The sequence below is a fragment of the Lithobates pipiens genome, unplaced genomic scaffold (assembly GCF_037356315.1).
Source record: "Lithobates pipiens isolate NorthernLeopardFrog02 unplaced genomic scaffold, aLitPip1_a1.2 Scaffold_19, whole genome shotgun sequence".
Taxonomy (NCBI): Eukaryota; Metazoa; Chordata; class Amphibia; order Anura; family Ranidae; genus Lithobates; species Lithobates pipiens.
In genome coordinates this window covers 515,144,545-515,169,265 of record NW_027507764.1, presented here as the reverse complement: position 1 = coordinate 515,169,265, position 24,721 = coordinate 515,144,545, and the positions used below count along the sequence as shown (strand labels likewise).

Sequence of the window (24,721 nt, the reverse complement as noted above, 5' to 3'; positions counted from 1 at the left end):
AGGTGTGTGCAGCGGCTACAATGGGATATAGCTCAAACAGGGAGGACGTCTCAGTGAAGCCAGGAATAGCCAGTATCTGTGGAGGCCAGGGGGCTGCGAGCCAGAGGTTGCCAAAGATCGCCGCAAAGCCAGTGGAGGCCGCCGCGTCGGTCACCACCCGAGGTGAAAGGGCGGACACGGAGGGGACGAACAGGGACACTCCGTTCCAAGAAGATAAGAATTCCTCCCACATGGCTAGGTCTGCCATAGCCGCGGAATCCAGGCTGAGTACTTGCTCCGGGTCCTGAGAGTGGGATAACAAGGCTAACAGGCGTGACACGAACGAGCGCCCCTGGGGGATGATGCGCATAGCAAAATTAAGCATACCAAGAAGGGACTGAAGTTGTCTCTTGGTACAAGTTCTGGCATGAGTGAAGTCCCTCATGACCGTCCTGATGCGGGTCAGTTTATCCGGGGGAAGGCTGGCCTGCATAGTGTTGGTGTCTAGGCTGACCCCGAGGAAGGTGACCCCGACGGACCCTCCACCTTGTGCTCGGCGATGGGGACATTAAGATTATTGAAGACTACCCTCAACTTACCCAGATCTCGTGGAGGAGAGCCGGGTGGCTCTATCAGCAGGAAGTCATCCAGATAATGAATGACTTCCTGACACTGGGCTACGTGTAACAGGATCCAAGCAAGAGCCTGCGCGAAGGTGTCGAAGAGCCAAGGACTACTTTTGGACCCGAACGTGAGTTTAGTGGCAAAGTAGTACCGCTGCCTCCACTTGATTCTATGCCAGCACCAGAGGGACGGATGGATGGGAAGAAGTTTAAAAGCGTTTGAGATGTCGGCTTTGGAAAGCCAGGTACCTGTGCCTGTTTTAAGAATGGCCTGGATGGCCATGTCTACTGATGCATATTTAAGGGAGAATTCCTCAGAGGGAATAAGGGAATTGAGGCTGGGAACCATGGAGGAATGAGGCGCTGACAAATCATAAACCAATCTGAGTTTATTAGAGAACTTGCCCTTGACAAGCCCAATAGGGCTGACTCGCCAGGTGCTGAAAGGGGGCTGTTCAAAAGGGCCGATGACAAAGTCCTGATCTAGCTCAGATTGCAGCAGTTGGTCGATGGCTAGTTCATCCGTGGCTGCTGACCGTAGGTTCTGGCATTCATGCGTGCAGTGAGGGAGGGAGACAAGTCCAGTGTGAAAACCTTCTGTGAAGCCCTGGACGAGGAAGGTGGACAGTGAGGGGGTAGGATGACTGGAAAGGTAGACGCTAAGCCATGCGACATTGAGTCGGCTCAGTCAGGACCTTTTGAGCTGCTTGACCTCACACATGAGCCGGGGGTGAGCTCTATGGCACTGGGTGCACACATGGAGCAGCCTACACTGACTGAAGTTACACGACCCGCTGTTGTAGTTGTTGCAGATCGGAGCACCGCCCATGGTCTTAACTGGGCGCCCTAGCTTATCGGTCTGTGGCGGGCGAGCTGGTGCTTGCAGGCCCTGAGCGGTACCCGAGGTAGATGGACCGTCGAAGGGAGAGGCTGCCACTGAGGTAGCGCACCAGGCCGCAGTATGTGTTGCTGACTGGCATATTGCACACAGAGGGGACCGTAGCCCCGCGAAGTGGCGGCAAAACAGTTCGGTGTCCATGGTGCTCCAGTCCGTAGGGGTCTGGAACTGGGAGAGCCTGGCAGCTGCTCTAGCGGAGAAGGAGCGGTGATAGTCATAGAATGAAAACCCGCCGTACTTGTACCCCAGGTCAACTACCACATGGAGGTACCGATCTAGCTCCTCCCTTCTGCCAGGGGAGGCTGAGCAAATGATGTCCCTCATCATGCCGAAGGCCAGGGAAAACTCGGTGATAGAGAGTTTCCTGTCTAGTCTGGGATCCTTGGCCTTGAGGACCACTGATACGTCCCCCCAAGTATACGCCTTATTCTCTGCCAGCTCGTGAATCGAGATCAGAAGAGAAGCCAAGTTGACGTCCTTGCCCTCTAATATATCTTTTCTGATGTTTGCTGACACCAAATGAGATGGGTACACTATTGGTGCACCTCCGGAGATACCTGCGGGAAGACTAACAGCTGGCTGGGATGCTGGCTCTGGCGGAGAAACAGAGGGGTGGGTCTCGAGGAGGGCCACTCGGCCCTGTAGATCAGACATCGAGGTAGTGAGGGACGACACCAGGGTGTGGAGCTGCGAGATAGAGGAGGCGATGGAGCCCAATGAGGCCTGCTGAGCCGAAGCCTCCACCACCGCGGGGGAAGGAAACAGGAGCCGGAAAAGCTCTGCCTTTCTGGCTGTTGCTGGAAAGGGGACGCCCCTGCGTCTCAGCTCGGCTGTCAGCCTGGGAATGGTCCATGCTCTGAAGGCCCTTTGACTGCCATTTTCTGAAACGGATGGGGATAATGGAGCCGTGAGGTCCTCGCTGTCAGCCTGGGACATGGTAACAGAACGTGGGTCTGATGAGGCTACGCCCTGTGATCCGGGTTTTCTCCTAATACGGACCTACAAGGGGTGACATGGATTATAACTGGTTGGAGACTCCTACAGAAATACCTGTTTTAAGGAAGGATGCTTTTGCTGAAGGGCGTTTTCCCCCTAGATGATTTATGCTTACCGAAGGAGGCACCGTCCGACCAGGTGCAGGCTGGACCTACTGAACTCGACTGACCTGAGGAGATGAAGGTGAAGTTTTTGTTTGAGACTCGCACCTGATGAAGGCTAGCTAACAGTGGAGGTGAGACTTCAGACATGAGATGACACCAATGAAAGAAAACAGATGAAATTTCTCTTCTCTTCCCCCCTACCCCCTTTATTATATATATATTTTCCCCCCTCTTTTTTTTTTTTTTGTGAAATGAGGCTGACGAGCAAGGGCCCCCCGATAGGAATCCAACATTGAAGAATCAACTGGACCCGAAGCGGGAAGCGAAACGTGACCGTGAAATGAGTAAATCTGCCATGACAGAGATCCGAATCGCCATGCCACAGACTTGCGACCGAGCACGAAACGGAAACTGGAGCATGTACTGAAATGAGGCCAATCCTGGGGCACGCCGGGACGAATTGGATCGTAAATGTGATTGATTCGTACCGGAACGTGATAGGTGAAGTGAAATGAAACCCATGACAAAGACTGGAATCAGAAGACGAGCCCATGCACCTAACAGATGAATCCTGTCTTTGGAGCATGTACTGAAATGAGGCGTAGCAGCTGGGCACACCGGGACGAATCGGTGCATCCAATAAATGCAACAAGATTCGAATCGGAGCGTAATAAGTGACAGAAATGATATCCCATGACAGAGACAGGAATCAACGACTGGACTGATGGTAGCAACAAAGAATCCGTCTCTGGCGCATGTACTGAAATGAGGCGTAGCAGCTGGGCACACCAGAATGAATCGGTGCATAACAATATGCGACAGGATTCGAATTGGAGTGTAATAAGTGACAGAAATGATGTCCCATGACAGAGACAGGATTCAAGGACTGATCTGTAGGTTTACAAGAGAATCCGTCTCTGGGGCATGTACCGAAATGAGGCGTAGCAGCTGGGCGCACCAGAACGAATCGGTGCATAGAGGAATGCGACAAGACTCGATTTGGAGCGTAATAAGTGACAGAAATGGTATGCCATGACAAAGACAAGAATCGGGGACCGTGCGTGATCCTGCGAGTGATTCAGTCTCTGGAGCATGTACAGAAATGAGGCCGAACCCTGGGGCACTTCAAAGCGAATCGGTGCACCGGAGGTGCGACAGGATTCGCGCCGGAGCGCGACTAGTGACAGAAATGATTTTGAGACAGTAGAAATGACTGGGACTGAAATGAATGAAACGAGATAAAAATGAGACACATAACACAATTGCATGAATGAAGAGACATATTCGAACTGGAGTAGATCAAGCGAAACGTGCGGACTGTTTGCCTCGTCGTAACAAGCAGTCGGCTGTGAGTCGAACGATTCGACCGCTACAAATAGAAATGCTCGGGCAGTCGAACGGTTTCGACTGCCGTACCTGCGAATGAATCGCCTGACGTGGCGAAATCGAACGTGTCGAATGATGATAACGACTACATCGAAAGTAGAACATAGTGACATGCGTACGAGGCCACCAAAAACATTCGATATGAAAGGACCGAGCGGCTCGTGAGTATAAGCATGATGACGGTACATCGAAAACATAATGAAAAGAGGGTGCCGAAGCCCTACCTGCGACAGCCGGCCCGAGGCGTAGCGACAAATTCGACGGGTACAACGACACTCCGACGGCGAAAACCTACGGATGCTGATGGATGAGAGACGGTTTGTCAAAAAATTGGAGACGAATAACGCGGGAGCTGACGAACAGGCTCACTGCGTCTGGTCTGGATAGTCGGCCCTTGATATCTGACGTATCAGATATCGCGCACTGGAACCGACGAGGAAGGATGGGCGAACGGCTGCTTATATACCACCGGGCTCCACCCATAATTTCAGGCCACCATACTGGCCTTTCTATATATATATATATATATATATATATATATATATATATATATATATATATATATATATATATATATATATATATATTATTCCTGTATCAACAAAATTCAGCAGTATGCAATTTATCCACATAGGCAAGATGTTCAGGTCTAGACAAAGCAAACTATCTCAGGTGCCAAACAATAAATATAAAGGTGAACAAAAAAAAGGGAGAGTACTATTAGAACACAAACTAATGGTATAGAGATATAATGATAAAACTATCATTTAAACACAAAAGGTATCCAATGTTTTAAGATACGGTTTAAATCCGGTATGTCAGAGGTAGTCCCGATCCTTCAGTTAAACCTAACACTAATGAAGCCTTCAGGCATCATTTACACTTGCAGTTGGGGTGTGATAAAATGTGCAATTGAAGAGTGTTATTACCACCCTCCATCTGATTGCCCTTATGCTGCAAAGGCAGCAGAGAGGGTGTACATAAGCATTGTAGTGTGGCAACAATTATCCCCACTCTTGTGTTCAGAATGCAGTAGCACTCCCACCGAACGTGACCCCTTCAACTGTGTGCTGGTGCAGGATTTAAGGGGTTAAAACAGGCATTGAGGAGGCAATATTATGCCTCCTCACTGCCTGTTAAATACCCGCTGAAGAGTGTTACGATACATATTACCCTTCAGAGGACACCACAAGTATAAACAAGGTCTTGGGCAGCCAGCTTATGAGAAGAGGAGAAGAGCTCCCAAAACGGCATATAAAAGACATGGCTTGTAGCGTAGCAATTTTTCATGTAGCACCTTTGTCCTAAACAGGGCTGCAAGTAAATTTAGTTGTACTAGGTGGGTAGATAGCCTGGCTAATTTTTAGTCTATTGATCAATTGGGTTTCTCTGAAGCCTGGTGTTAACTGTGGTTTTTCCCTTTTGTCAATAGGTGACGCTGTTACCTTTGGAATCAGTGTGATGAATTACAGTGGATTCTGGTTATGAGTGTATATACTTCTCTCAGCCAATCAGTAGGAGTTTCTTTGGGCCACGAGGATGCAGGGAGAAGGTATTTATTCATAGAAGGTCAGGTAATTGGGATTCTTTCCACCTGGGCAGCGGGACTGGGTGGGTGTGTGTGGAGCTGCAGCAGAAGTGTAGGCCTGAAGCCTGAGGCCTAACCACGTGCTCAGCCTGAGGGGAGCCTGATCATTGCCGGGAGGCATGGAAGAAGAAGTTGCCAGAGGGTCAACCACTCTTGTTGCCGGAGGCAAGTGTAAAGGGATGGAGTTCTGAAGGAGTACCAGAGGAGACTCTCCATCAGCCGGGGACTGTGAAGTGGCTGGGAAATCATCAGAAGAGAACACATCCAAGAAGTACAGCGGGTAGGTGTGAGTGGAGCTTGAGGAATACAGCGGGTAGCTGTGAGTGGAGCTTCTTGCTATAGAAGACAGCAGTTTCCACAATATTCAGATTGCTGCATGCATCTTAACCTCCCTGGCGGTAATCCCGAGTCTGGCTCGGGTTGGGATTTTACTAACAGGAGCGGTAACCCCGAGCCAGACTCGGGATCGCATCGCTGGATGCAGGGAGGACACAGGGAGAGTTACTTACCTTGTCCCCTGGATCCAGCGATGTCCTCCGTGCTGTGTGATCGAGTTATCCTCCGCTCGATTCACAGTGCCGAATGCCGCCGAGCTCCGTTCCCTGCGGCGTTACGGCGCACGGGAGCGGAGAACGGCAAAACAGCAAATTCAAAAAAGTAAAAAGACACAAAACACACACAGCACTGTAATCTTACAGATTACAGTACTGTATTAAAAAATTACACACCCCCTTTGTCCCTAGTGGTTTTTTATGGCTGGAATTTGGAGATTGTCCATAGCAACCAAAAAGTGTCCCTTTTTCAGTGTTTTAGGTTTTGATTACATTATTGAATAATTTTTATTATTATTTATTATATTATAAACTTAATCATACCCGGGATGTCTGCTAGACTCTGGTTTGAACAGATTTAAGAGAGTTATTCCTAAGAATTACAGGACTACAATATAAAATGCCAAATTTCCATGCAAAATAATTGTACCGCTTTCAGCACCTAAAACCAGACTGAATCATACCGCCAGGGAGGTTAAAGGTCCCTTTTCTGTATTGCTGTCTGGGTAGTTCTATTTTTGTCTAAGGAGTCTGTGTATTCGCTTTTGCATTTGCCAAAGGGTGTCCTGTGCCCCACCCCTCTCTCCCACATTTCCTGTAAAGAGAAATAAAATCTCTTTGTTCATTTTTAAAAGTGACTTCCCACCTTCCACTACATCCACCATGCCTAGCAACTTGCACCCTGAGGAGGAATGTCAGCCTTCCCTGACTCTGGCGGTCACCACCAGGCCTCAGAGTGCTACATTAACATCAATAATTAATAATATTAATTTATTAATACATGTTTAAAAATTGCTACACTATAAGCCATATTGCTCGGCCCTCTTTTTCTGTGTCTTTTTAATATCTGCCTGTATCTATTATCTAACTCCAACAAAGCAAACTCACACTATAGATCACCACACTACTATTAGCTATGCTAAACATTACTTCCTCAGGTTTATCCCGCGTAAACGCTAAGCAGACCCCAACAAGGCAATTCTGTTTTTATAAGGAACCATACATGCAAGAACCATCTCTACATAAGAAGATATTGTTGGTTTACGTTTTCATTGTCTTTGTATTTCGATGCTTTAGCCAACAGCTTAATTACATCACCAGTAGAGATCACTGTTTAGGCAAAGTCAGAAACATTCAATTTGTTTAATGTAGAACAACACCAAAAGCTTGGAAGCAGGAATTTCCATCTACAGTCAAGTAATAAAGACCTGGAACAGTGTTTCACGTATCCAAAAATGTGGTCGACGTTCCAAATAAATTCACTGCTTTAAATATGAATAAGGAACTCACCGATAGTGTAGCCCCTTTTCAGCTCTCCCCTCCTAGGGTGACGTTTCTGAGTGTTCGCAGTGTTGTTCTGCTCCTCTTCACTGATGGTTCTGGAAGTAGATAGCGATTTGCTCGCTTGCGATGGCAGTGCATCCGTCAAAGGATTATATGAGGGTGAACTAATGTCCACAGACTGTGACTTCTTCTTCAGCCTAAAGAACAAACACAGAAAAATGATCTACGTGTCCTTGTTTAATCAAGTTACCTAGACAGTAAAGACACATGGCAATTTTACATTATCTGCAGGTATTCTAATACAGATGAATGATTATGCGCTCATTTTGTACAGGTATTTATATAGCAAAGACAATTTACCAAGCACTTAACATACATTATATTACCAAAACTATTGGAAAGCCTGCCTTTACACGCACATAAACTTTAATGGTATGGCCCCAAAATGTGCTTATCTATGTCTTTATGAACCTTCCTAAGTGGTGCTCAGTCATGTTGAAAACAGGAAGGGACCATCCCCAAACTGTTCCCACAAATTTGGGAGCATGAAATTGTCCAAAATGTGTTGGTATGCTGATGCCTTAGGGGTTCCCTTCACTGGAACAAAGGGGTCAAGCCCAACCCCTTAAAAAACAACCCCCCACCATAATCCCCCCTCCATCAAATAATTTGGACCAGTACACAAAGCAATGTCCATATCACCATGGATGAGCGAGTTTGGGGTGGAGGAACTTGACTGGGCTGCACAGAGTCCTGACCTCAAACTTATAGAACATCTTTGGAAAGAACTAGAGCAGAGGCTGTCAGCCAGGTGTTCTCATCCAAATGCGCTTCTGGAAGAATGGTCAAACATTCCCATAGACACCCTCCTAAACCTTGTGGAGAGCCTTCCCAGAAGAGTTGAAGCTGTTATAGCTTCATAGGGTGGGCCAACTCAATATTGAAACCTATGGACTAAGACTGGGATGCCATTACATTTCATGTACGTGTAAAGGCAGGTATCTCAATACTTTTGACAATATAGTGTATATAGTATATTCACATCAGTCAAAGACCTTAAGGAGCTTACAATCTAAGGTCTCTATCCCAAATACATACACATACTAGGGCCAATTTAGAGAGTAGCCAATTAACCTACCCGCATGTCTTTGAAATGTGGGAGGAAACCGTAATATCCAAAGCAAACCCACCCAGGCACAATGAGAACATGCAGATAGTGCCATGGTTGGGGTATGAACTGATGACCCTACTGCTGCCACGTGGAAGAGCTAACCACTGGATTTCTCATGACAGCACTTACACTTACACAATTCTGTCTTCAAAAGTGTTCATTAGGAAAAGTAATGACTTTTTTTCAGTTAGGAAAATCTGATGGCTAAGCTCCACTGATTTGTTCTTTGCACCCGGAGACCATTACTGGTGGTTTTTGGCATAGAGGAGCTGGCACTAAGGAAGTCTTAAGACAGTTTTAAAAACAATATTCTCTGCCTTAAAAAGACACTAAATTATATCCTTATTCTCTAAAAATAATCCATACACACCCACTATTCAAAGGACCTATAATCTGTTTGTCATGAAATTGTTCCTTACTGTGTCCTCCATGACGTCTCAAACTTCTCCTTTCATTTTGGAATGGGCAGCGCACATTAGTTGCGGTCATGTGCACTGTTCAATGCACACTGCAAATCCCATAGTCCATTTTAGAATTGAACAAGACAGGTTGGCTACATTCCTACATACAGTGGAACAATTCTGCTGCCTGTTTTCGGACAAGGGGTGGGCAGAAGCCCGGGTGCAGAGAAGCAAGGGGGCAAATAATATATGCAGGGTGGTATACCCATTCTACTGCATGTATTAACAGTAGGGGAGGGCGGCACAATTGTGGATCCTTGCCCTGGCCACTGGATGACCCTGTCCTGTTACTGGTTTTCGCCACCCATTTGAAAGAATCCTTTAAGGAAATCATTTCACAGTAGCAAAAAAAGTAATTTGGAAGTGGCTGAGAGCAATAGAGCAATATACATACTTAAAGTTATTGTAAAGGATTAAGGTGCATTATACTTACCTGCTCTGTGGAATGGTTTTGCACAGAGCCGTCCAAATCCTCCTCTTCTTGGGTCTCCTGCTGGTGCTGTGGATCCTTCCCTCTTGCCAAGTGCGCCATAACAAGCTGCTTACTATTACTACTTACTTACACACCCTTAAACCTTGTGGACAGCCTTCCCAGAAGAGTTAAAGCTGTTATAGCTGCAAAGGGTGGGCCAACTCAACACATTCCGACTACAAAATCTGTCTGATTTTTTCCGACGGATTTTGGCCCAAACTTGTCTTGCATACACAGGGTCGCACAAAGTTGTCAGAAAATCCGATCATTCAGAACATGGTGACGTAGAACACGTACGATGGGACTATAAAGAGGGCAGTAGCCAATAGCTTTCATCTCGTAATTTATTCTGAGCATGTGTGGCACTTTGTCCATCAGAATTGTCTACACACGATTGGAATTTAAATGATCGGATTTTCTTATCGGAAAATTTTAGATCCTGCTCTCAAACTTTGTGTGTCGGAAATTTCCGACAGGAAAAAGTCAGATGGAGCCCACACACGATCTGATTTTCCAACGACAAGATCTGATCGCACATTTTCCATCGGTCCGACAGTGTGTACGGGGCATAAGACTGAGATGCCATTAAAGTTCATGTGCATGTAAAGGCAGGCATCCCAATACTTTTGGTAATATAGCGTATCTTTGTCACTTGGCTCTCTCTTCCTATCAGCATGCTTCTTATCCTCACATAAATCGATTGGCTTCTTATGCTGCCTTTTCCTTCTCACACTCCAGCTTTGCAGTACATGGACTTCAGTAAGCTGATACCAGGTCAAATTCAGGTACTTACACATTAATTAGCTGACTAGGATGCCATTAAAGCAGTGTTTCTCAAAATTTTTTCAGTCAAGGCACCCTTTAAAATGTTGCACAATCTCGAGGGACCACATTCTAAAATGTAAAGAACTAAACTAATAGCTTAACATAATGCAGCAACATTCACACACACTTGTAGGACACCCAACATTAGAAGTGATTTATTCTTGCAAAGCTTATACATCTTTGCACGCTGGTACTGGCTACAGTAGTATTCCAGCATTCTTGTTTTCTTTCACTCAGCTAAAGTACCCCCGGTGGTGATGGAGAGGGGCAGCAGAGGAGAAAACAAGGAGGCAGGTCCCTGATGTCCTCCTTATCAACTGATTACATCATCAGTTGTTAGGATGCAAGCGACTGGCCCTCACTCAGTGTCCAAGGTTGTAAAATTGTGGTTTGCTTAACAAAAAGGCAGGTTTGATCCACCTACTGGCTTGTTTTTTTTGCAATTTTTAGGTGTTTTGCCAAGGCACCACTGAGGAACCCAGAAAGCACCCCAGGGTGCCTGGACACCCTAGTTGAAAAAGACTGCATTAAAGTTCATATGTGTGTAAAGGCAGGCATATACTTTTGGTAATATAGTGTATGAGCTGATTACTGTGCTACTTCTCCTTTTAAGGTACAATCACAGGCTAAAGCTGATTAAGGACAACCTAGGCTCAGAGATATGATGGATATCAGGAAACCTAGCAGCAGAAAAAAAAAGCACTGCAGAAGAGATCTTTGCACTGGAGGTAAATATTGCAGCAAAAGCTGATTTTGTAATATTTTCTTTTTAATGGGTTATTTGTTTTTTCTTGTTAGGCCGCGTACACACGCGGGGACTGTTCGCCCAACTTTGTCCGTCAAACAGTTTCGGCAAACAGTCCGCTCAAAATTAGCATGGACGGACATGGCCACACACGACGGACGAACAGTTTGCTGAAACCGTGCGCGATGACGTGAACGGCGCGTACGACGGGACGAAAAATACGACGTCCTATACACTGCATTATAACTTTCGGCGTGTAAATCCTTTCTGAGCATGCGCGGAACTTAGTTTGACGAACAAGCCTACACACGAGGGGACTGTTCGCTGAAACAAGGTTTCAGCGGACAGTTTTTCGGAATTTCCGAAAAACCTTGTTCAGCGGACTGTTCGCTGAAACTGTCCGCTGAAAGCCCACACACGAGCGGACTGTCCGCTGAAACTTGGTTTCAGCGGACAATTTCAGCGAACAGTCCCCGCGTGTGTACGCGGCCTTATTTTCCTTGACACTTAGGGGTGTATTTCTAAAAAAATTGCACAGCAATTTGTCCTCTGAAAGGTCATGCACATTTGTTCTGTACAAATAACGGCAAAGGTGAATGTTACTAAGCTATTTTTCTCTACAGGTCAGGTGTTCTTCATTCATAAAAATAGCATGAATCAGGAAAATACCATAATATGGCCACTAGATGAAGCTGATGATCATACTTATTTACTATGACTGCTATCTCCATCTAGTGGCCAGAATGGGCTATTTTCCTGATTCACACAATTTTTAAACCTTAAACCTCATTTAAGTTTAACTTTATACCTCACCACTGAAAAAATAACAGTATACATATTCCTAACCTTCTCTAAATGTCAATTACCTTGCTAAATGGCACAAGCACTGTTACAACTGAAATGTAAACACTCTAGAATGACTGTGGGGACTCCATGAGACCTCACATTTCTTTATTTCTATTATATTCCCCTTGTGCATCCTTCAGAGATCCTTCATCCCAATCTCCTAGTTAATTCTGTTTTCAAGTGTACATACCAGAAGAGGCGGGAGATGTGCAGCCTCTTTTTTACAAGCAGCTGAGAGGCAGCATCTGGCTCCTGACAAAATGTACAATATTAATTTGGCTGGATGTCTCTGGAAATTTGATTAATTTGATTACATTCTGTCAATATGGCATGATAATTGAGGATGACTGAACTGTGCAGAATGGACCGGTTTAGCAGGGGAAACTGTTATTAAGATACTTAAGATAAACACTTAGCTTTAGGATAGGCTGGAGGCTTCCAGTTATTCCAGATTGCACGTGTTTTGAAATGCAGATTGCTTTTATATGCGGTGCTCCCCAAGGAAACATACGGAAAAGTTAACTTTAAGATTGGAAATTGATTTTCCTTTAGACCTTATGTAAGTTTATATGCTTGTATAGAATGTACAGAATACACCGTTCAATTCAAAGTGAATGCTTCCACTGTATAGGAGGAACCAAAGGTTACTTGATTCTACCTTCACCTTATCCCCCTGCCACTAGGATCTGTCGCTGGAGCTTCAGAGATTCCTATGTAAAGTGTTGACTTACTCAGAAAATCAGCACTTCCACAAGGTCGAACAAGCTCCTTCATTCAAGTGTCAGTGCTTGGGTCTAGTTTTGGCCACCCAGGCGCCTAGCTTTCCACTATATAGTAGTACCTTATACCATGCTACAAGGATCTGTTGTTGGAGCTTCTTAAACTCCTACATAGGTACAGTTAGGTCCATATATATTTGGACACAGGCACAATTTATTTTCAGGTATTTACCAAAACATATTCAAGCTATAGTTATATAATGGAACTGGGCTGAAAGTGTACACTCTCAGTTTTAATTTGAGGGTATGTACATCCAAATTGGAAAAAGGGTTTAGGAATTACAGCTCTTAAGAATAGCCAACCCCTTTTTAAGGGATCAAAAGTAGTTGGACGATTGAATCAAAAGCTGTTTCATGGCCAGGTGTGGACTACTCCTTTGTTTTTTTTTTCATCAATTAGGCAGATTAAAGGAGTTGATTCAAAGTGTGGTATTTGCATTTGGAATCTATTGCTGTGAACCTACACCATGTGTTCAAAGGAGATGCCCATGCAAGTGAAACAAGCCATTGTAAGGTTTAATTTTAGAAACCAATCCATCAGAGAGATAGCAGCAACATTTGGAGTGGCCAAATCAACAGTTTTGTACATTCTGAGGAAAGAAGAATGCACCATAAAAAGCCTGGATGTCAATTGAAGACAACAGTGGTGAATGATCGCAGGGTCCTCTCTATGGTAAAGATCATTCACCACTGTTGTCTTCAATTGACATCCAGGCTTTTTATGGTGCAAAGTTCACCAGTGCATTCTTATTTCCATTAGAATGTACCACACTGTTGATTTGGCCACTCCTAATGTTGCTGTTATCTCTCTGATGGATTGGTTGCTAAAATTAAGCCTTGCAATGGCTTGTTTCACTTGCATGGACATCTCCTTTGAACGCATGGTGTAGGTTCACAGCAATAGATTCCATTCACAACATCCAGACAAGTGAAGGACACTTTCTAGGAGGTGGGCGTATCATTGTCAAAGTCTACAATCAAGAAAAGATTTCACGCGAGCAAATAGAGAGGGTTCACCACAAGGTGCAAACCATTCATAAGTCTGAAGAATAGAAAAGCCAGGTTAGACTTTGCCAAAAAACATCTAAAAAAGGCAGACCACTTCTGGAAAAGCATTCTTTGGACGGATGAAACTAAAATTAATCTGTACCAGAATGATGGGAAGAAAAAAGTGTGGACAAGGCTTGGAACAGCTCATGATCCAAATCACACAACGGTATCTGTAAAACATGGTGGAGGAAGTATGATGACATGACCATGCATGGCTTTCAGTGGCACTGGGTCATTGGTGTTAATTGATGATGTGACAGAAGACAGAAGCAGCCAGATGAATTCTGCAGTGTTTAGAGATATACTGTCAGCCCAGATTCAGCCAAATGCAGCAAAGGTGATTGGATGGTGATTCACAGTACAGATGCACAATGATCCAAAACACACTGCAAAATCAGCCTAGGAGCTTTTGAAGGAAAAATAGTGGAATATTCTGCAATGGCCAAGTCAATCGCCTGATCTCAACCCAATTGAGCATATATGTCACTTGCTGAAGGCAAAACTAAAGGCAGAAAGACCCACAAACAAAGAACAAGTGAAGACAGCTGCAATTAGATCCTGGCAAAGCATCAGAAAGAAGGCTTTGCTAATGTCCATGGGTTCCAGACTTCAGGCAGTCATTGCCAGTAAAGGATTCTCAACAAAATATTTAATATAAATATTTTATTTATGATTATATTCATTTGTCCAATTACATTTGAGCCCCTGGAAATGAAGGGACTATGTATTAAATGGTTGCAGTTCCTAAAATTTGTAATTGATATTTATGTTCAACTCCTTCAATTAAAGCTGAAAGTCTGAACTTCAAATTCATTTGGATTATTTCATTTTAATTTTATTCTGGTGGCATACAGAGCCAAAAGTATGAAAATTGTGTCCAAATATATATGGACCTAACTGCATATACTTACTCAGACCATTCATCACTACCACAGGGCTGAAGAAGCTCCTTCTGTCAAGAGTCAGTGCTTGGGTTTAGTATTGGCCAGGCATCTAGCTTTCCACTATATAGTAGACAGTGCTAGGCACCACAAGGTACTTGATATTACCTCTACCTTATCCCCCTGCTACAAGGATCTGTAATTGAAGCTTATAAAACTCCTATGCAGGTGTTGACCTACTCAGAAAATCAGCACTTCCTCAAGGTTGAACAAACTCCTTCATTCAAGTGTCAGTGTTTGGGGCTAGTTTTGGCCAACCAGGCGCCTAACTTCCCACTATATCAGGTATGTCCAAAGTCCGGCCCGCGGGCAAATCGCAGCCCGCGGTTCGGTTTTGAACGGCCCGCCGGGTGTGCCCCGGGATCAGGGCTGTCAGATGAGCCAATCCCCGGCACTGCGAGAAGCTCCGTCGGCTTCAAAAGTGAAAGTAAAGTGCAGGGAAGTGTGTTGTGCTCTCTGCTTCCCCCTATATTGCAGTACCCGGCTGAATGAGGAAGCTGGAAAGGTCAGTACTGTGCTACAAGCTAGATTCATTTTAAAATGGCTTTATTTATGTGTCTATATGTGTGTATGTGTGTCTGTATGTGTGTGCATGTCTGTCTGTATGTGTGTGTGTGCATGTGTGTCTGTATGTATATGTGTGTCTGTATGTGTGTGCATGTGTGTCTGTATGTGTGTGTGTGCATGTGTGTCTGTCTGTATGTGTGTGTATGTGTGTGCATGTATGTCTGTATGTGTCTGTATGTCTGTATGTGTGTGCATGTGTCTGTATGCGTGTGCATGTGTCTGTATGTATGTATGTCTGTATGCGTGTGCATGTGTCTGTATGTATGTATGTCTGTATGTGTGTGCATGTGTCTGTATGTATGTATGTCTGTATGTATATGCGTGTGTCTGTATGTGTGTGCATGTGTCTGTATGTATGTAAGCATATGCATGTGTATGTATGTGTATGCATGTGTCTGCATGTGTATGTATGTCTGTATGTATGTGTATGCATGTGTCTGTGTGTGCATTTGTCTGTATGTATGTGTGTGCATGTATGTCTGTATTTATGTGTGTGCATGTATGTCTGTATTTATGTGTGTGCATGTATGTCTGTATGTATGTGTGTGCATGTGTGTCTGTATGTATGTGTGTGCATGTGTGTATGTATGTGTGTGTGTGCATATGTGTGTGCATGTCTCTGTATGTATGTCTGTATGTATGTGTGTGCATGTGTCTGTATGTATGTCTGTATGTGCGTGCATTAGTCTGTATGTATGTGTGTGCATGTGTCTGTATGTATATGTATGCTTGAGTCTGTATGTGTGTGTGTGTGTGTGTGTGTGCGCATGTGTCTGTATGTATGTAAGTATATGCATGTGTCTGTATGTGTATGCATGTGTGTATGCATGTCTGTATATATGTGTGTGCATGTGTCTGTGTGTGCATTTGTCTGTATGTGTGTGCATGTGTGTATGTGTATGTGTGTTACTTTTAATCCAGACACCCCCCCTCCCCCATTCTTGTACCATCAGAACTGCTTTTGTGGGGCTTGTGTGTGTGATAGCAACCAGAACTGCTGCTCCTCTGAAAAGCAATCCATACACATATCGCTTTTCAGAGGCATTTGAAAGGTGGTAAAGAGGCATTATGTTGCCTCCTCACCACCTGTTTTATGCCCGTAAATGCAGCATCACTATACCATAACTGTTCAATCCACACAGTTGCGGGGTAGTTGCAGTGCAGGCCCATTCACCCTGGGTATACCTCCAGCTGCAGCCACAGCATGTGCACACCCCCAGCTGCTCCCTCTGCAGCTAAAGGGGGAGAAGTTGGGGGTGGTAAAAACAGCTTAACCATGTGGTTTTACTGCCCCTCCAACAAGCCCTTGGTTCAAATCTGTGGTGCTGCATGCTGCGTATAGGGCAGCTCATGCATTTCAATGGGCTTCCCTACCCACAAAAATGCAGAGAAAGAAGTCCCAGAACTTTTTTTTTTTTAAATTGCACTGCACCAAAAGCACCCAATGTGTGGGGTACCAATAAGAATTAACGGTACCCCTAAAGAGCAGAGCATTCGTCTGCATGTCGGGAACGAGCGCGACAAAGGCAAGAGAATTCTTGTTGGGCAGTGTATGAGTGCTTGAACGACCAAATTTTAATGGTTCAAAGAAGGTCAGGCAAAATGGCCGGCCCTCACACATGTTCACTTCATCAAATCTGGCCCTCTTTAAAAAAAGTTTGGACACCCCTGCACTATATAGTAAACACCATAGGATATGTGATCTTACCTCTACATTATCCTCTTGCTACCAGGATCTTTTGTGTTGTTAGAGCTTCTGAAACTCCTATGTAAGCGTTAGAAGGAACAATAAGGGTAAGGGTAATTTTTCCCTACAGGTTTAATTTAAAGCATATCTGTGATTTGTCCAGCAGGTTCACAATTTATCCCATTGCATTGTGTAAACTCCAACCAGACCAACTTGATCTGGTTCTTAATCTAGGCTCATAATTTTCCTCCAGTGGGTAAATAGGAAGGTGGGGAACAAAGGCAAGGTGAGTATAAGAAAGGGAGGGGGCACACATTTTAAGAAGCCTACTCTATTGCTTTACTTGGGTAAAACACTGGTCAAATTTAAAGAGAATGTCAAAGCATTTTAATAGTATAAAAATTGACTGCTGAGGCCATTTCAAAGTATAAGAAAAAAGTCCTTGCTGCAATACTTACCTCCTCTCTGCACTGCCCCCATGTAGACTCTGCTAGCCAGTGCTGGTCCTCTTTCTGGTTGAATGGTAGCCAGCAGCAAGTCGTAGCCCTTGTACACACGGTCGGAGATTCCGACAACCAAATCCGTCAGAGTAATCCCGATGGATTAATTCCGGAAGAGGTCCGGAAGTGATGTTGCATACACACGGTCGGACTAAGTTGTCGCAAAATCCGATTGTACATAACGTGATGATGTTATTTCGTTACGACGGGACTACGTTCAGGCTAGTAGCCAATATCTTTGGTCTAGGAATTTGATCTGAGCATGCGTGGCACTTTGTCCATCGGAGTAGGCTACACATGATCGGAGTATGTCCGATAGGAGCATTTTGTTGGAAAATTTTCCCGGCAAGTTGGAAAACTTGGTCCGTCGGATAGTCCGACGGAAACAGACCGATGCAGACCACAAACAGCCGGAAAATACCCAACAAAACGGTCCGATAGGAAACATTCCGTCGAAATCTCCGACCGTGTGTACAAGGGCATAGACTGGTCCTCCAAAGTGACATCCATTCAACAGGAACTGGCCGAGATTTGAACCCTGTATGTCCTCTCTAACATTGCATTGTTTGCTCACAGTACAATAATGCAGAGAATGGCTCTAACTTCACATCAGTGGCATGCAAAGGATCATAAATGACGAGGAATATGAGTATAACATGACTGTCCTGAAGATAACTCAAAAATATAAACAAAATATTTAAAATATAGATGGCTGGGTTTGGGAGCTTCAGGAAGGGAATGGATAGCACTGGGGTCAGAAGGTAAAGGGTGTAGACTGAAAGTCAAAGTCAATTCGTTATCTTCCAAAAACGAATATTTCACATCAATGTGCCCATGCAGACAGCAGAGCTGTGATAGGGAGCAAGCAGGCCCCACCCACTACCGGCACAACTACAGGAGTGGGCAGAGACAAGACCAATCACCCTGCACAAATTAAGAGAGCAACAGTGACCAGTCTTTATTACAGTAAGCTCCTGAACAGAGGCAACATTTCACACTGGGTTAGTGCACAGATCTGGAAGAATACACAAACAAACACACCAATAAATATACGCATACCTCTTTTCTTATCCTGGAGTTCAGCTTTACATTTATCAAATGTTGTATCTGTTTATTTATTTCAGGTATTTTTATAGCATTCTACGCAATGCTTTACAATAATATTAGTCCCTGCCCCTAAGGAGCTTACAATCTAAGGTTCCTATAATACCTACACACATGTACCAGAGCCAGATTAGACAAGAACCAGTTCATCTACAGTAGCAGCATGTCCTTAGATTGTGGGAGAAAACAAGAGAACCTAGAGGAAACCCACACAAGCATCATGCAAACTTCATGCAGTGTTTTGGCCAACATATGAATCAGGGACCCCAGCGCTGCAAGGAAGCCATGCTACCCACCAACCCACTGTGCTATCACTATATATTTAATATTTCAGCATTTTTTCTGAATGATACACAATCATACATATCTACATTAAGCCCAGGTTCACACTACTGCGATCACAGACATTGCATGTGATTCGCACATGCACCTGCGGTGCCGATCACATGCAATGTCTGTGAGATGCGAGTTCAGCCATACAGTTTTATGGGTGAACTCACATTAGATTCGCAGTAAAAAATGTGCAGGGACTTTTTCCCCCCGCACTGAAATCGGGTCGCATGGGTGTTCTCACCTATGCGATCCGATTCCTGTGAGAGTTCATAGTTTGCACTGCGATCTCTGAACCGATCTGGGGGTGTCATTAATAATGTAATGACACCCTCAGTGGTTTGCAGAAGGCAGTGTGAACTGAATGTGGGAGAAGAGCTATGCAGGATCCAGCGCTGTAATCGCACTGGTTCCCGCATCACATCAGTGTAAACCTATTGCAAAGCTAAGTTTAGATGTGCAGCAAGGCTACTGCACCTCTAAAATGCGATCCATGGCAATAGTTAACTCTGTAAATGCTGAACCACTGCGTTGCAACTACAGGCAGTGGCAGTGTGACCCCATTAGCTAGTGCCGCTGAATGCAACAAGAGGGGACAATTTTATTTGCAAAGCATCACAACCTTGGCATGTGAAATGCAATCTGATGCTTAAGTAAGGAGGGGGTGGAGGGTGGAAACACAGCTCAACCGCATGTTTTTACCACCCCCCCCCCCCCCTTCCCCAACCATAATTCTAAACAAACCTTAACAGTTTAGTGAAAACCAACCATAGCTCCTTCTTCAATAGAGAAAAGAAAATGAACAATTAAAGAATCAGGCAGGCAGTGATTAATACTGCACTGCAGGTCTCAATTTTGATGGAACATTGTGTTTTGGGCATGCTTGAGAGTGTAATTTCAGACAAGTACCTGAAGGAGGCAGCAGCAAGGGCGATATTTCAGGCCTGTAGGCTTATACTTATGCAATGGATCTCTTCGGATCCCCCCACAGCAAAATAGTGGCTAGAACAGGTGGGCACTATGCTAAAATTTGAAAAACCTATCCACGTTACCAGCACAGAGGTAGTCCCTTTAAATTCGAGAATGTATGGTGAAGTTGGTTAAATACACCGGGTCTAGCTCCAACTGATTTACTTATAGAAAGAGTGCTCTTGTGATAGGTTGGATTGTATCTTTCCTGTATTATGCTGTTTATGATTGGGAATGTAAGGGTTTGCATAAGTGGAAAAACAATGGTTGGTAAGTACACTTCATAGTATCTGTAAAGCCCCATACACCCTATCAGATTTTCTGCTGATTTTTTTCCTTCAGATTTACCAAAACCATATAATATGAGGTCAACCTTAGGAGTTTCAGTTTGTATGCAATCAGGAGGACCCTTGTACTACATGGTTTTGGTAAATCTAAAAACAAAAATCAGCAGAAAATCTCATAGTGTGTATGAGGCTTAAGACTAATGCCGCGTACACATGAACGGACTTTCCGGCAGACTAGGTCCGACGGAATCAGTCCGTCGGACAATCCGATCGTGTGTGGGCTAAACCAAACGTTTTTCACATAAAAAAATCAGATGGACCTAGAAATAGAACATGTTTCAAATCTGTCCGATGGACTAAATTTCTATCGGGAAAACCGCTTGTCTCTATGCTGGTCCGACGGACCAAATACGACGCAAGGGAAGCTATTGGCTACTGGCTATTGAAGTTCCTTTTTTAGTCCGGTCTTACGTCATCACGTTCAAAACGAACAGACTTTCGAATGGACTTAGTCCGTTCGTGTGTGGCCAAGTCCGTTCTTTCGGAAAGGTCTGTCGGAACTCCGCCGAATGTCCGTCGGGAAGACCGGTCGTGTGTATGCGGCATAAGTGTTACTTTGATTGGCTCTGATTATCTGGGTATGAATCAATGTATTTTATTTGTATTGAAAGTTAGTAACTGAGGATGACATCTCAATAAACTTGTTTCTTGATTAAAAAAGAAAAATCAGCAAACATTGGGGGTTATTTACAAAAAGGCAAATCCACTTTGTACTGCAAGTGCACGTGAAAGTCGCTCTAAATCTAAGGGGTAGATTTGAAATGAGTGGAAGCTCTGCTGATTTTATCATCCAATCATGTGCAAGCTAAAATGCTGTTTTTTATTTTCCTTGCATGTCCCCCTCGGATCTACAGCGACTTTACTTCCAAGTGCACTTGCAGTGCAAAGTGGATTTTCCTTTAGTAAATAACCCCCATTGTTTTTCTGTATTCTCCTTGTTAAGCCTTATTCTTTCCAGAGAAATACCTTCCAGATTTATCACTGGTTTCCCTGCAGAAATATCACTTACAGTTCTTTTTTCTACATGCTCTAAAGCATCTCTCTCCAGACTTTATACGTGACTGGTAATACCTACCAGAGCATTTGCTGGGCTGTGGAATAATAAGACAACATTATTCAAAATGGCAGCAGTCAGACAAGATTTATGTGGGTCCTAAAAGCATGAGATTTATGCGGTGGGGAGACTTTTATGGGAATAAATGTGATTAGAGGCCGCTTTGTCTGTGATAAAGGAATGTGGGAGGCTGGAGCTTGTTCACCTTTCATTTTTCAAGTAAAAAAAAATTCTCATTGATGTCTATGTGAAAGGAGTATTGCCATCAGATTTATGTCCCTCATAAATCAAAGGTTTGTTTTAAACAAGAGTAGAACACCTAAATCAACCAAAATTAATGTAAATGTGTACTTGTGTTTTACATAGTGAAGTATTTATGGAAAAAGTTGAAGTGGACCATCAGTTATATTTTTTCCCCTTGTAACCGCATGCTTGTAAGTAATGTGTAAGTGTAAGGCCTCGTTTGCACGTACTATAGCGTATGCCTGTGTGAGGGCTCTGTTTGCCCACATGGGGATGCACAGGTGTCCCGTACATCCTTGTGCAGGCAGTTCCATTCATTTCAATTATTTCAATTGGGAGGCAGTGGCTGCACGGACACAGCTTCTGCTCTGAATATGATATCCGCGCGGGTCTGGGTGCACGGCCCCAAACTCACACTGTCTGGGTATGAGGCCACTTGCCCATGCGGCTGCTGCATCCCAATTGATATGAATGGGGCTGACTGCACTTAGATGCATGGCAGGCCTGTGCATCCCCATGTGGGCAAACATGGCCCTCTCATAGAAGTATATACTATGCTAATGTGAACAAGGCCTAATACTTCCAGATATTTATTACCTCTTGAAGAGATCACAATACTCTCCCTGACAATGCTTTTAACAATGCCTTGACAATGCCCCACCCTCCCACTAACTCTACACAGGATTTGATTGACAACAGCAGGAGCCAATGTGTCCTGTGAGAAGAGGAAGAGAGGTGAGCACTGCTGCAGATGGGCATGGCACCGGATCGAGAAAATAATTGGGTAAGTGTTTAGAGAGGTGAGGGTGGCCATACAAATAATGGGATATTTTTTACCTTAAGGTAGAACTATGGACAACTTTTTTTTTTTAAATTTTGGATAGAGTTATAACCCGTCAGATTTTTTTATTTTCACCATCTGTGTCCCATTGCAGAGATTTCCTTTCACTTGTTGTCCAATAGACAAACAGGAAGTGATTTAAAAACCCTACAACTTAAGGGAATTCCTTTGGGACCCCCAGGTTACCAGAACTAGTGTCCTCATTGGAAGATTTCCCCTTTATTACTTTTCTGGGGACGACCCAAAATTTTTGTTTACTTAAATCTTCAATGATAATGGTAAACAGGATGAGGCTGGAGGGGACTCCTCTCTATCCAAAACATAAAAAAGTTTTTACTTTAATGCAATTAATAAAAATGTCTTGGCTTTATAAGCACTTTAAATGGACCCAGGTTAGGTCTGTAAAGGAAATTTGTAAATACTGTATAAAACTGTTTTATATTTTTCGAATGGTGTGCCTATGTATTGCACTCACTGTGCACATGGCACAAATAATGTTTTAATTACTTGTTGCATTTTAAAAATGAAATTAAAATTTAACCTTCCTATGTTATGCCCCTTGTTATCATAAAAGTGCAATTAGTAATATTAATGTGATAGCCACGTAATCATGTGTATAAAAAACTTCAATTGTGTCTGATAAACAGAACAGTTAGGGTCCGTTCACACAGGGGCAACTCCGATCCGACTTCAGGTCGCCCCTAGTCGCCTCAGGTCGGACAACATTTAAAAATCAATGTAAGTGAATGAGAGCCGTCTTAATGCACACTACTGAAGTCGCTCCGACTTCAGAAAAGGTTCCTGTACTACTTGAATCCGACTTGTAGGCGACCGGTACCCATTGATTTCAATAGAGGTCGCCTCCAAGTCGGATCTCCGTTTATACGGAGGCGACTCTGACAGAATTATCAGCTCTCAAGAGGGCACTCCACACCAAATTTATGAAAAAAAATTGGCATGGGTTCCCCCTCCGAGAGCATACCAGGCCCTTAGGTCTGGTATGGATTCCAAGGGGAACTCCCTACGCCGAAAAAACGGCATGGGTGTCCCCCCCAGATTCATACCAGACCCTTATCCGAGCACGCTACCCGGCCGGCCAGGAAAGGGGGTGGGGACGAGCGTGCGCCCCCCCCCCTCCTGAGCCGTACCAGGCCGCGTGCCCTCAACATGGGGGGGTACCTTGGGGAAGGGGGACATTTTGTGTAAGCTACAATTGTAAACTAAAAACCTAAAACTATATGCAATAAATTATAGCTATGTATGTTATTCAATATTCTTGTTTCTTATATATGAATATTTTTTTTTATAGAACCTCCTATTACCTCAGTCCACCAGAATCCCCTGAAGAAGACTCTATGAGTTGAAACGTGTAGCAGTCCTTGTGGCAGAATTATAGTAGCATGCTATATTCTATCTTTACATTGGACCTACTGTGTTTCATTTTTCTTGATGTTTTTAATTATGTTTCAATAAAACTTTTGTCCTTTTTTGCATAATTGTTTATAGTTATTGGTGCCTCCAAGCCCCCCCAATGGTTGTAGTTATGTGTAATTTATCACTAGGGATTGGCACCTCTACCTGTGAGATTCTCTAGGCATAAGCAGTTTATTTTGAGAGATTATGTGTGAGTTAGACTTTGCATGGACTTCACTTATGATAAATGTATATTTGATATGATTATTGATTTATGTTTATATCACATAATTATACTTTAATTTAGATATTCATTTACATGATTTAAAGGGGCATGTGCACTTTTTTGGCTTTGTCCGGTAATCAGGATTTGTTTGGTGCAGCAGCTTTTTGGTGTAGTTAAACTAAGCAAAGAGATTATTATTATTATTATTTTTTAAAACTTCGGGAATTTACTGGAAGTTCTACACTAAGGCAGAATCTGCCTTGAAAATTCCTGTCATAACTATTGAAGTGCTCTAACAAGTGTGTAGGTAGCAATAAAGTAAAACGTGTTTTAGGTTTTGGATAGGGTAAGGAAGGATTAGAACCTTTGTCAAGGTTTTATTTTGCCGTCTGTGTACCTGATGAGTAGATTCTCCCTCTATATTTTTTATGATGACTATTAACACCAAGAATGAAAGTCATGGGAAGTCCAAAAAGGGATGTGGGTAAACCTTCCAATGGGGATGCCTGTTCTGGTGACAACTGTCTGAGAGCCAAATTCCTTTGTCTGAGAGCAAAATGTCCTCTGACCTCCCATTGTATCTTCAGGACTGGAAGTGAAGAAAATCTCTCCACAGGACAGCAAAAAATAAACTAACAAGGGTTGTAACCCTTTGCCACTCTACCACACCATCTTTTGTCGCCCTCCGCATTGTGTAAAAGGGCTGTTTGATGCTGTATGTACAGATCCTCCCCTTCTTTC

General features: G+C 43.8%; 1 protein-coding gene and 1 long non-coding RNA gene across 4 annotated transcripts in view; one reads left to right on the top strand and one right to left on the bottom strand.

Annotated features, from left to right (window-relative positions):
- The window catches only part of OXR1 (oxidation resistance 1), an 807,173-nt gene that overhangs the window by 368,662 nt on the left and 413,790 nt on the right, over positions 1-24,721 (bottom strand). For all 3 annotated transcript variants that reach the window (XM_077493164.1, XM_077493165.1, XM_077493167.1), the window contains exon 3: positions 7,416-7,606. In XM_077493164.1, the coding sequence (XP_077349290.1) occupies positions 7,416-7,606 (191 nt within the window). The remainder of the gene's footprint in view (positions 1-7,415; positions 7,607-24,721) is intronic.
- On the top strand, positions 10,948-23,837 carry LOC143998387 (uncharacterized). Its single transcript, XR_013277898.1, has 3 exons — positions 10,948-11,066; positions 22,183-22,284; positions 23,651-23,837. It is a non-coding gene; the product is annotated as an uncharacterized LOC143998387 (long non-coding RNA).